Here is a 13,349-nt window from a genome sequence, read left to right as displayed (position 1 = left end):
TGGTCTACAATATCATGGTGGTTTTATTTAATTTGAATGAAAAAATCATATGAATTCATGAGGATCCGTGTAGATCCGCCTTTTACCTTTTTCCACAGCTGCGTGCCTAGAGAGGATAGGAAATGAAGGCAGTGGGGTGGAGCAAGGTCCTCCAGAGCAAAAGTCCCTTCCTCACCCTGTTCAAGTGCTGTATCAGTGATGCCTCCAGGGACCTGGTGAGTCTGTCTTCTTCTGCCATGGAGTGCATTTGCAGGAAGGGGGTGGCCCAGTGCTGAAGGGGAGGGTGCAGGGAACCTGTTCAGCTAATCCATGGAGGGACCCCCTACAACCCCCAAATCAGGGAGCAGAGGTTCCTCCCTGTCTGCTGTTCCTTTGGATCCATGTACGGCTTGCCACTTTATGGAGGGGTCTTTGGGTTGGGAAGAAGAGGGCATGCAAACAAACCCCCATTTAGCTGTCACATTTATTAACAGAGCCAGGCAGAAATATTTGGACATAAAATATACACGTAATATAAAAACGACAATCTGACCTCTGCAGGAAATCAAGAAAGACTATTGGAAGATTGAGGGCGGGGGGTGTGTGCTTCTGCATGCGGTGCACTGTGGAGACTATGGAACTCCTTCCCACAGGAGGCAGGGATGGTCACCAACCGAGATGGCTTTCAAAAGGGGATGAGGCCAACTCATGCAGGAGACAGAGGTCTGCCTGGGCTCCTTTGTGCCCTTGTCAGCCCTGACAGCGGCGCCTGGATGTCTGCCCAGAAGGGAAAGGGGCCCTCCGGCTACAGAAGCTCCTGCCCTCTGCCCTAGTCCCACACCAGCCTCCCCCCACCTGACGCTGACCAGGAGCTTGGACTACAACTCTCGCCTGCCCACTGCATTTTGGACCAGTTCCCCAGTCATCATAGAATCATAATATTATTGCATAGAATAAATCATTATTGTTATTATTTTCAATTACCCACCTAAAGTTCACAGGGCAGATGACAACAGAGAAGCACAATATTAAAGAACAGTTCAAAACAGCCTACAATCATGGGGAAATGGTGGAGAGAAGGGTGAATTGGGTGTGCTCGGCTAGCCAAGGGTTAAAAGAAATGGGCGCTGCCTTCCTAGAGAGGACAGGCATTAAAAAGGGGGGTGTCAGGTCCGCCAGAGAAAAAGCCCCTCCCTCCCAAGTCTTTTCCTGCAAGTGGAGGGAGGGGCTCTTGTCTCGGCTCGGCATCTTCGGGGATCGGGTGAGTCCGGGGGAGAAGGGAGGGGTCCCAAGGCTGCCGGGGGGGTGCGGGGGGGACCCTCAAATCCAGTGCCGGGTTAAACCTCAAGGGCCCCCTCGCAAATGATGTCGAAGCTTCTGCCTCTTTTGATCCATTGTCGTGGGGCCCCTAAAAGGCGTGGGGCCCCTAGACCGGGGCCTGCGCTGCCTAGCTGGCAAATTCGGCCCTCCTGCCCCATCCCTCTCTGCAAAGCCTCGGAGGGGCCTGCAACTGTATCCTTTGGGGGAGAGGAAAAGAGCAGGTCTAAGAACCCCGTTCCGACTGAGGATCGACAGAGGTCGAAGCCGGACGCAAATACACGCCAAAGATAAAAACAAAAGCCTGGCGTGAGGAATAAAGAAAGAGTGACCTTCCCTCTGTCCTTGCTTGAGCTGGGGAACTCCCTCCTGCAGGAGGAAGGCTGGGCCGCCTGCCCGGGTGGCTTTAAAGGAGGGAGAGGCCAACGGGGGGGGGGTACTCTATAAAAAACCCCGAGGACTGCTGGGAGGCCCACCTACGTTTCCTGCTCCCTTTTTTCTTGCCATTCTGCAGTAGCTGTTAATAATAATAATAATAATAATAATAATAATAATAATAATAATAATAATAATTTTTATTATTTATTATTTGTACCCCGGCCATCTGGCTGGGTTTCCCCAGCCACTCTGGGCGGCTTCCAACAAAGATGAAAAATACACTAAAATGTCACATATTAAAAACTTCCCTGAACAGGGCTGCCTTCAGATGTCTTCTGAATGTCAGGTAGTTGTTTATTTCCTTGACATCTGATGGGAGGGCGTTCCACAGGGCGGGCGCCACTACCGAAAAGGCCCTCTGCCTGGTTCCCTGTAACTTGGCCTCTCGCAGTGAGGGAACCGCCAGAAGGCCCTCGGAGCTGGACCTCTGTGTCCGGGCAGAACGATGGGGGTGGAGACGCTCCTTCAGGTCTACTGGGCCGAGGGTGTTTAGGGCTTTAAAGGTCAGCACCAACACTTTGAATTGTGCTCGGAAACGTACTGGGAGCCAGTGTAGGTCTTTCAAGACCGGTGTTATGTGGTCTCAGCGGCCGCCACCAGTCACCAATCTAGCTGCCGCATTCTGGATTAGTTGTAGTTTCCGGGTCACCTTCAAAGGTAGCCCCACGTAGAGCGCATTGCAGTAGTACAAGCGGGAGATAACCAGAGCATGCACCACTCCGGCAAAACAGTCTGCAGGCAAGTAGGGTCTCAGCCTACGTACCAGATGGAGCTGGTAAACAGCTGCCCTGGACACAGATTAGACCTGTGCCTCCATGGACAGCTGTGAGTCCAAAATGATTCCCAGGCTGCGCACCTGGTCCTTCAGGGGCACAGTTACCCCATTCAGGACCAGGGAATCCTCCACACCTGCCTGCCTCCTGTCCCCCCAACACAGTACTTCTATCTTGTCAGGATTCAACCTCAATCTGTTAGCCGCCATCCATCCTCCAACTGCCTCCAGACACTCACGCAGGACCTTCACCGCCTTCACTGGTTCTGATTTGAAAGAGAGGTAGAGCTGGGTATCATCCACATACTGATGAACACCCAGCCCAAACCCCCGATGATCTCTCCCAGTGGCTGCATGTAAATGTTGAAAAGCATGGGGGAGAGGACAGAACCCTGAGGCACCCCACAAGTGAGAGCCCAGGGGTCTGAATACTCATCCCCCCCCCACTTTCTGAACACGGCCCAGGAGGAAGGAGCGGAACCACTGTACTGCAACCCCCCCTCCCCGCCCACATGACCTGGGTTGCTGTGCGTAAGAGAAACCTGGTGGACAAGCAGCGGCAAGAACAGGCCCATCTGCTTCACCCAACCAAGTCTCTGTCACACATGCCAGGTCAAGTCCTCCATCCATGATCAAGTCATGGATGGCAGTGGTCTTATGAATCATTGACCTGGCATTGCACAGCAGCACCTTCAGGTCATGTGGGTATCCCTTGCTGATTCTAGTATCCATCCGGTCAGGACCAGACCCGGAGGCAGGGATAGTCCTCAGACAACGACTAAACCTGCCTCCCCTGTAATGACATGGTCTGGTCTTAGCGTAACTCCTCCTCCTACCCGTGATCACCAAGATCGGTTGTCCCAGTGCATCCCCCCCCCCCCCGTGGAACACGCCCCAGCCATTTTGTGGGCTGGGACCCACTCCCCGGCAGCCCTGACCCCTCCCCTTAAGAACAAAATAACACTTCCATGCCCACTGGGATATTCGGATATGGAGATAGGAGAGCAGACACTCTGCACATGCTCAGAGGCACAGTGGAGGTGAATTGGGGGGGGAGGACCACCCATGCGCTTCCTTTACATCCTCCTTCCATCAGGTTTTGGGAGAGAACAAAGCACATTCCAAACAGACATAAACATAAGGTCTGTCTCTTCCTACAGCCTCCATTTTCTCTGGAGCCGCTTTCTCTCACTTCAGGAGAGTCAGAGAAAACAAAAGACTCAGTCACCACCCTGCCAAGATGGCGAATTTGCTGTTCAGTAGCCTCCCATGGGATCTAAGGTCACTCCCTGGCTGCTAGAGAACAACAACCAGTTAATTATCAACTAGTTAAAGCTCAAGAGACGGCTCTTCTTGCTTGCCTGAAGTCAATGGAATCTTCCAGTTAAACCCTTTCACCAATATATTATTATTATTATTATTATTATTATTATTATTATTATTATTATTCCTTCAATTTATATACCACCTTTTATCAAAAGATCCCAGAGTTCTGTACAACATTAAAAAATCATGACAGAACATCAATGATAAAAACATAATAAGAACTTAGTAAAAAGCATACTGACAAATAGCCTAATAATAAAATAGTCGTCATCGTAAGAGTTCTCTCCCCCATACTTTTACAGGCCATAGATTACAGTGGTGCCTCGCAAGACGAAAAGAATCCGTTCTGTGATTCTCTTCGTCTAGCGGTTTTTTCGTCTTGCGAAGCAAGCCCATTGACGGATTAGCGGATTAGCGCTATTAGCGGCTTTTAGCGGCTTTTAGCGGCTTATCGTCTTATTGGATCAGCTGATAAGCGGCTTAGCGGCTTAGAAAAAAGGGGGGGAAGGAAAAAAACCCCCGCAGGAACTCGCAAGACATTGTCGTCTTGCAAAGCAAGCCCATAGGAGATTCGTTTTGCGAAGCACCTCCAAAACGGAAAACTCTTTCGTCTAGCGAGTTTTCCGTCTTGCGAGGCATTCCTCTTGCGGGGCACCACTGTATTTAATAGCCAAAGGTCAGGGTAAAGAGGAATGTTTTTGCCTGGCACCTGAAGATATGTAGTGAGGGTGCCAGGCAAGCCTCTCTGGGGAGAGCATTCCACAGTTGGGAGCCACCACAGGAAAGGCTTCTTCTCTTCTTGGCAGTGCACAGACATTCCTATTTCAGTGTGAATTAAATCAGTTATGCTTAACATCACCATCCAAGGCAGGAGAGGCCCTGCTGGAAAGGAAGCCCACGTGGTGGTGTGGAAAGCAGTGGCCCAGTGGAGGGGGCCGGGGGGCCAGGGTCCCAGGTGCAAAATCTGGAGGGGGGGGAACCAGGCCTTCCCCAAGCAAGGACTTGGCATTAGGATGCCCTCTTGGCCCCAAGTGGAGCCCCCAGAGGGAAGCCATGAAGACTCCCAGCCTCTCTCTGTGTGTGCTCAAATGCACGTGGGGTGTGTGGCAAACTGGCTGTTTGACCTGGGTGAAATAAAACCTAGTTTTGCTCCTGTCTTGAAGAAAAAGCAGGTATGGCAATGCTATGAATAGAGAGCGAAGCAAGCCCATTATCTGGTTGCTGCATTTTGAACCAGTTTCCACGTTGTCTTCAAGAGCAGCTCCACCCAGAGGGCATTGCAATGATCCCTTAGCATAGGAGTATCCCAAGCATAATATGGCTGGGGGGGGTGGCTGGGGGGGGTTAAGGTCTGTTGTTGTTGTTGTTGTCAGCTGCCTTTCACTCTATGTTCCCAGGGCAGGTAACAACATTAAAACACAACATTAAAAGCAGCTTTAAAACAGCTTAACAATCACAGAAAGAAGGTGAGTCCTGCTCTGCTTGCTTTTAAATGATGCGCTTCGGCTTCACCCACTTGGCCCTCAAGGAGTTGGGCAGATCAGGATCTGGCCCTCAGAATAAAGGAAGGGGGACCCCATCGAAGGAGTCTTTCTTGAGAAGGTTGGAGGTTCCAAGTGCTAGAAAATGAGACACAAGCAGGAAAAAACATGCCCTGAAGTCAGAGTGGGAGGGAGAGCAACTCTTGAAAATCCCTGGGTTAGCACCCCCACAAATGACTTGCTCATCACTCATAGTTCTGACTTCCTTCCTTGAGTGAAAACATTGCAAGGTAGAAGCAATCAGGCCGTTTCAACTCACAGAAATCCCTTCTATTGCCTGCACATTTTTATGGTCATTTTCCTTACAGGAGGGCTAGAGGATTACTTTTCCTTCCTTTCTTTATTAAAGAAAGCTCAGAGCCTGGCCTGTGGTGCAATCCAGTCCTGGTTCCTAGCCAAACTCATCCACGCTTGCTCAGGAAACCTTTCTATTCTCCTAACTGTGTGACAATTTTATAATGGAACAATATATTTGCTTTTTAGAAGTTGCTGGCAGCTCTAATTCAGACTGTCAGACAGAACATGACGAAAGGCAAAACAGATTCCTTGAGATCTCTGGAGGACTTCCTGGGAGCAGAGCTGGATAAGCAAAATTCAGCTGGTCCTGAAGCAGGAGGAGCCCATGCCTTTGGCACTGGGAGAAGTGGGGGATTCTGGGAAGACTCAGTGCAGCAGGTCCTGAGAGAAGAGGACACCCTCCGCTCAGAGGTGCAGAGCCAGCAGTTCAGGCAGTTCTGCTACCAGGAGACTGAAGGACCACGAGAGGTTTGCAGCTGGTTCTACCACCTTGACCATCAATGGCTGGAGCCAGAAAGGCACACGAAAGCTGAGATGCTGGACCTGGTGATCTTGGAGCAGTTCCTGGCTGTCCTTCCGCCGGAGATGGAGAGCTGGGTGAGGGAATGCGGAGCAGAGACCAGTTCCCAGGCAGTGGCCCTGGCCGAAGGTTTCCTCCTGAGTCAGGCAGAGGAGAGGAAGCAGGTGGAGAAGAAGCAGGTGAGAGAGACTTTCCTCTGATGCTCCCAAGGGGCTCCAAACAGGAGGGAGTGTCTCCTAAAATCATCTACTATTGGCCCATCCTTTTCTGGAAAGCATCCAAGGAAGAATATATGATACCCCCAGATTTTATCTCTGCCATTCGCTTTCTGATCTTTCTCCCCATTCTCTGTTTGGAATCCCTGTTTTTCTTTCAGGGAAAGGATCTGTTTGCAGAAATGGGCCCTGATTTGGCAGAGATGACTTCGTTGGACACCAGAGAGAGGCTGCTGGGTAAGGAGGAAGAAGTTTCTTCTCCATTTGGTCACATGCTATGGATTTAGAAACTAATCTGTAAATTCTTTTCATATTTTGGGGTAAGACACTTGGAGGTCAGATGTTTCTTTGCACAATGAAAATATGAGATGGGTACAAACATCAGCAGGGGATAATTTCTCTAAGGCCTATCTGTAGCTAGATAAGCACTGCTTCACCCCTGAGAGCATCATGCACTCATGGATTCTGACTTTGTCTCTTGCAGGTGACAAAATGATGCCGGCAAGACCTCCTCATCCATCCTTTCATGATGGTGGAGGGGAATCAGTGGCTGTGGAACCAGATCAGGTAGGGGGTAGGAGGCTGAGGAGTTGGGTAGCCAGGGTGTCTCTGGTTCCAAACAAGTGTCTCTCCTCTAGGCTTGTGTCAACAAAGTTGTATTACTGGGAAATGAGGGAGGAAGTGATCATGTCCTCCTGGATTTCATGATTCAGAGGCAACTGAAAATGGAGTATATTCAGACATGCACTCTGGCCAGTTTCAAAAAGCTTAAGGAGCTTCTGGGTGAGATCCCATGGTCACAAATAGCCAAAGAAAAGGGTTCCCCAGGTTGCTGGGAGTTTCTTAAAGGTGAGGTGTTGAAGGCACAAATACGGACAAGTCCAACAACAAAAAAGTAAGAGGCATCTAGATAAATTGATGTGGTTACATAAGGAGCTTACAGGTGAGCTGAAAAGTAAGAAGGGCACAAAAGAGGAGTAGACAAGAGGAGGCAACAGTTGAGGGGAGAAGGTCTGGTGGGCCAAAGCTCAGAATGAAGCTCAGGTTTTCAAGAGAGGTTCAAAATAATTTTTAAAAGTTTTATTTGGCTATGTTTGAAGCAGGGGGAAGAAAAAGAAAATAGTAGTTCCCATGCATAGAGAATACAGATAAATGCTTTTGGATGACAGACAAAAGGCAGAACTGCAGCAAAATCAGCTAATGCTATTCTAGGCTGTGTTAACAGAAGTTTAGTGTCCTGATCATGAGAAGTAATAGTCCCACTCTATTCTGCCTTGGTCAGACCACACCTGGAATACTGTGTTCAGTTTGGGGCACCAAAGTATAAGAGAGATGTTGACAAGCTGGAATGTGCACAGAGGAGGGCAACCAAGATGACCAGAGGCCTGGAAACCAAGCCTGATGAGGAATGGTTGAAGGAGCTGGGTATGTTTAGCCTCAAGAAGAGGAGACTGAGAGGAGATAACATAGTGAAAAAGGATTCTACAAAGGAGATTCCAACTAAACATCAGGAGGAAGTTTCTGACAGTAAGATGTTTGACAGCTGAACTGACCCCCTTGGAAGGTTGTGAACTCTCCTTCATTGCAGCTCTTTAAGCAGAGGTTGGGTGGTCCTTTGTCAGGGATACTTTAGTTGAGATTCCTGCATTGCAGGATTTGGATTATCTGACTCTCAGGGTCTCTTCCAATTCTTCCAGTTCAAGAATTCTATTATTTTATCAGTCATTTCTTCAGTGATCAGGATTAACCTAACCAGCCCCATCAGCTGCACAAGAGGGCTTTCTCCCACTGTTTCTACCCCCTGAAAGTCTCCCCTAACCTCATCCCCAATGACAGACAGAGAGAGACTCTTCCATCTGGCTCTTCCATCTGGCAAATGGAAAGCTTGAGCAGACAATATTGGAGTTCCATCCATTTGCACAAAGATTGATAACTAGCATTAAAATACACAATAAAAGAATTCCATTAAGATGTTAAGATAAGTATCCATAATTAAAATGCAAACAATCCCATTAAACAATCCCATGAAAACAACAGGGCAATTAACAGGCAGAAAACAACAGCACAATGTGTAGTACTTCATTTTATACTGTCTAAGAGGAGGACCTTTTCCTTTCAGGTTTCATTGTGCTTTGAAGATGTCGCTATTCATTTCACAGACGAGGAATGGGCATTGCTAGACCCTGACCAGAGAGCTCTGCATCAGGAAGTCATGGAGGAGAATCGTGGGATCATGGCCTCTCTCGGTAAGGTTCCCTGTTGGATCATAATAATAATAATTTATTATTTATACCCTTCCCATCTGGCTGGGTTTCCCCAGCCACTGTGGGCGGCTTCCAACAAAACACTAAAATACAATAACCTATTCCAACATTAAAAGCTTCCCTAAACAGGGCTGCCTTCAGATGTATTCTAAAAGTTTGGTAGTTATTTTTCTCTTTGACATCTGGTGGGAGGGCATTCCACAGGACGGGTGCCACCACCGAGAAGGCCCCCTGCCTGGTTCCCTGTAACTAGAGCATGCACCACTCTGGTGAGACAGTCCGTGGGCAGGTAGGGTTTCAGCCTGCGTACCAGATGGAGCTGATAAACAGCTGCCCTGGATACAGAATTGACCTGCGCCTCCATGGACAGCTGTGAGTCCAGAATGACTCCCAGGCTGCGCACCTGGTCCTTCAGGGGCACAGTTACCCCATTCAGGACCAGGGAATCCTCCACACCTGCCCGCCTTCTGTCCCCCAGGAACAGTACTTCTGTCTTGTCAGAATTCAACCTCAATCTGTTAGCTGCCATCCATCCTGTTTTGAAATTCCATATGTAATGAACTCCCAAGATTTTGATTAACTGCACTACCTACAGCATCTAAAGTCTTATACCCCCACAAGCCACCTTGAATGGAAGGATTATTGACTGTTTTGTCTGTGAAGATTCTTTGTCCAGTTATGCCTTCCTTAAAAATGATCTGGCTGTCCTGAACTGCCCTGGCCCTTTTAAATGTTGACTTCAGAGTGGTTAGGGAAGTTGAGGGAGCTTCTGTCAGGCATTGTGCTTGTCCTTCTGCTGTGGTCAATTTTTCGTCGACCAAAGAGACTACTGACCTTGGAGATGGAGGGGATTCCAGGACTGGGCCAAACAAAATCCATTCCAGAGGAAAGCCAGGCTCTTCAAATCTCAGGTTCCCATAAATACATCCATGAATGCACATCAACAAAGGATATGAATCCTGTAGTAGGATCTCCCATGTAAGATCTTTTAGTTCTTCCTCTGTCACAAGCATTAATCAACATTGTTCAATAATTTAGAGCTACATTTCTTCCCGATGCTCTAATCTGTTTCTCTTTTCATTGCAGGTGGTGATGAATTGGAAATGAAGAACAAGGGAGACCACAACAAAATCCGCAGAGTGGAGAAACCACAGAAATATTTGGAGTGTGGTGAGAGCTTCAATCAGAGCAGCAATCTCACTTCTTATCAAGGAATTCACACACATAAGAAACCTTATCAGTGCTTGGAATGTGGGAAGAGCTTCAATCAAAAGGGCAATCTCACTTTCCATCAAAGAATTCATACAGGGGGGAAACCCTACAAGTGCTTGGAATGTGGAAAGAGCTTCAAACATAGCTCCCATCTCACTTCCCATCAGAGAATTCATGCAATGGAGAAACCCTATCAATGCTTAGAATGTGGAAAGAGCTTCAATCAAAAAGGCAATCTCACATCCCATCAAAGAATCCATACAGGGGAGAAACCCTATCAATGCTTGGAATGTGGAAACAGCTTCCGTCAGAGAACTGATCTCACTTCCCATCAAAGAATTCATACAGGGGAGAAACCCTATCAATGCTTAGAATGTGGGAAGAGCTTCAGGCACAGGGTTAATCTCACTTCCCATCAAAGAATTCATACAAGGGAGAAACCATATCAATGCTTGGAATGTGGGAAGAGCTTCAGTCAAAAGGGCAGTCTCAATCTCCATCAAAAAACTCATACAGGCGAGAAACTACATCAGTGCTTGGAATGTGGAAAGAGCTTCATTCGGAAGGAAACACTCACTTTCCATCAAAGAATTCATACAGGGGAGAAACCATATCAGTGTACGGAATGTGGAAAGAGATTCAGTCAGAGTGGTCTTCTAACTTCTCATCGAAGGGTTCATACTGGGGAGAAACCTTATAAATGCTTAGAATGTGGAAAGAGATTCAGTCAAAAAGTCAATCTCACTTCCCATCATAGAATTCATACAGGGGAGAAACCATATCAGTGTACGGAATGTGGAAAGAGCTTTAGTCAGAGTGGTCTTCTGACTTCCCATCAAAGAATTCATACAGGGGAGAAGCCCTATCAATGCTTGGAATGTGGAAAGAGCTTCAGTCAGAAAGGAAATCTCACTTTCCATCAAAGAATCCATACAGGGGAGAAACCATACCAATGCTTGGAATGTGGAAAGAGTTTCAGTCAGAGTGGCCTTCTTGATTCCCATCAAAGAAGTCATACAGGGGAGAAACCCTATCAGTGCTTGGAATGTGGAAAGAGCTTCAGTCAGAAAGGAAATCTCACTTTCCATCAAAGAATTCATACAGGGGAGAAACTCCACCAATGCTTGGAATGTGGGAAGAGCTTCATTCGGAAGGAAAATCTCACTTCCCATCAAAGAATTCATACAGGGGAGAAACCATATCAGTGCCTGGAATGTGGGAAAAGCTTCACACAGAAGGTCAATCTTACCTTCCATGAAATAATTCATACAGGGGAGAAACCATATCAGTGTTTAGAATGTGGGAAGAGTTTCAGTCAGAGGAACAGTCTTATTTATCATCAAAGAGTTCATGGAGGCGGAAAACTCTATCAGTGCTTGAAATGTGGGAAGAGCTTCAGTCAGAGGAACAGTCTCACTTCCCATCAAAGAGTTCATACAGGAGAAAAACCCTACCAATGCTTAGAATGTGGGAAGAGCTTCAGTCACAGCGCCACTCTCACGTCACATCACAGAATTCATACAGGGGAGAAACCATATCAGTGTACGGAATGCGGGAAGAGCTTCACTCAGCGGGGCCATCTCACTTTCCATCAAAGAATTCATACAGGAGAGAAACCATATCAGTGTACGGAATGTGGGAAGAGCTTTAGGGACAGCCGCGCTCTTACTTCCCATCACAGAATTCATACAGGGGAGAAACCATATCCGTGCTTGGAATGTGGAAAGAGCTTTAACGAGAGTGCCATTCTCATCTCTCATCAAACAATTCATACAGGAGAAAAAGCATTTCAGTGCTTTGAATGTGGAAAGAACTTCAGTAAGAAGAGTAATCTTACTACTCATCAAAGAATTCATACAGGGGAGAAACCATATCAGTGCTTGGAATGTGGAAAGAGCTTCAGTCAGAATGGATCTCTCACTTCCCATCAAAGAATTCATAAAGGGGAGAAACCATATCAGTGCTTGGAATGTGGAAAGAGCTTCAGTCAAAAGGGAAGTCTCACTTCCCATCAAAGAATTCACACAAGAGAGAAACCATATCTGTGCTTGGAATTTGGAAAGGACTTAAGACAGAGTTCCCATTTCAATTCCCATCAAAGCACTGACAGTGGGGAGAAACCATAGAGTCACAGAATCATAGTGTTGGAATGGACCTATGACAGATGGCCATCCAACCTCTGCTTTAAATGTCTTTAGCAGTTCATGCTGCTGTCAAACAACTCTTATCATCAGAAAGTTATTCCTGACGTTTTGTCAAAATCTCTCAAAATCTTGTTTCTTAAAACTTGTAGCCACTGGTTTGAGTTCTACCTGTTGCAGCTGCAAACAAACAAATAAACAGTGGTCTCTGGCCACTATTCTCCATTCATTGTGAGGTGGAATTAATGTTAGAACCATTCTTAGTGAAGCCAATTGTCACATATGCAAGAATAAAACCTGACCACAAGACTGGCAAGAACCAGTTGAAGAGGAACCTTGTGGTGAATTGCCCAGTGAAAAGCACGAAGGAGGTTCTGACACATACAGCGTAAGCTGTTTATCATGGACTGTGGTTAAATAAGGGCTGGGGAAGGGTTGTTTTGCCAGAAGGTGCTTGGGTGGAGGATGAATAGCTAATAAGACATCCATTTGCTAATAATAATAATTATTATTATTTATTTATACCCCGCCCATCTGGCTGGGTTTCCCCAGCCACTCTGGGCGGCTTCCAACAGAACACTAAAATACAATAACCTATTAAACATTAAAAGCCCCAGTGGAAATGCTCTTGCATTTTTGAATAAAGTCTGGCTGATGGAGAATCTGGTGTGAGCTTCTCTACTTGAACCTCCCAAGGGGAATCTCCCCCCCCCCCCATGGAAAAATGCCCCATTGTTCGTTAGAACATGAGAAGAGTTCTGCAGCTGGATCAGGCCAAAGGCCCACCTAGTGCGTCATCCTGTCTTTGGATCCAGATGCCCATTGAGGAAGCCCAGAAACACACCTGAGAGCAACAACACTCCCCCCGCCACCTGTGATTCCAGGCAACAGATATAATAATTAACTTTAATGTAAACATTTTAATTGATTGGTTAATTAATTAATTAGTTAATTATACTTACTGTTTTGTACCCTACCCATATGACTGGGTTACCCTAGTTACTCTGGGCAGCTTCCAACATAATATATACAAACACAACAACAGAACAGAACACATGAAAAGTGTCCCAATACAGGATTGCCTTCAGATGTCTACAAAAGATGGTATACAGGAATTATTTATCTCTTTGGCATCTGATAGTAGGGTGTTCCACAGGATGGGCATGACTAGCAAGAAGGCCTCTGGTTCCCTGTAACCTCATGTCTGGCAATGAGGGACAGCTGTGAGTCCAAAATGACTCCCAGGCCACACACACACCTGGTCCTTCAAGGGCACTGTTACCCCGTTCAGGACCAGGGAGCCCCCACACTCAGACATCCCATTTCC

At 47.1% G+C, this 13,349-nt stretch overlaps 1 protein-coding gene across 5 annotated transcripts; it reads left to right on the top strand.

Annotated features, from left to right (window-relative positions):
* The first annotated feature begins 793 nt into the window (after nt 1–793).
* On the top strand, nt 794–12,251 carry LOC308572641 (uncharacterized protein). Of its 5 annotated transcripts, none has more exons than XM_081168855.1 (6): nt 794–1,240; nt 5,857–6,354; nt 6,567–6,642; nt 6,890–6,972; nt 8,525–8,651; nt 9,756–12,251. In XM_081168855.1, the coding sequence occupies exons 1-6, from the start codon at nt 986–988 to the stop codon at nt 12,005–12,007; spliced, it is 3,291 nt and encodes a 1,096-aa protein (XP_081024981.1). In that variant the 5' UTR covers nt 794–985; the 3' UTR covers nt 12,008–12,251. The 5 variants fall into 5 exon arrangements, with proteins under 5 accessions (XP_081024981.1, XP_081024980.1, XP_081024979.1 ...); XM_081168854.1 differs by having other exon boundaries at nt 5,857–6,363; nt 6,564–6,642; XM_081168853.1 differs by having other exon boundaries at nt 5,857–6,369.
* The last annotated feature ends 1,098 nt before the right edge of the window (nt 12,252–13,349 follow it).

The sequence above is a fragment of the Podarcis bocagei genome (genome assembly GCF_964188305.1).
Source record: "Podarcis bocagei genome assembly, chromosome: 13".
In the NCBI taxonomy this organism is placed as follows: Eukaryota; Metazoa; Chordata; class Lepidosauria; order Squamata; family Lacertidae; genus Podarcis; species Podarcis bocagei.
The sequence above is the reverse complement of the archived record's forward strand: the minus strand, read 5'-3'. Positions and strand labels throughout refer to the sequence as shown.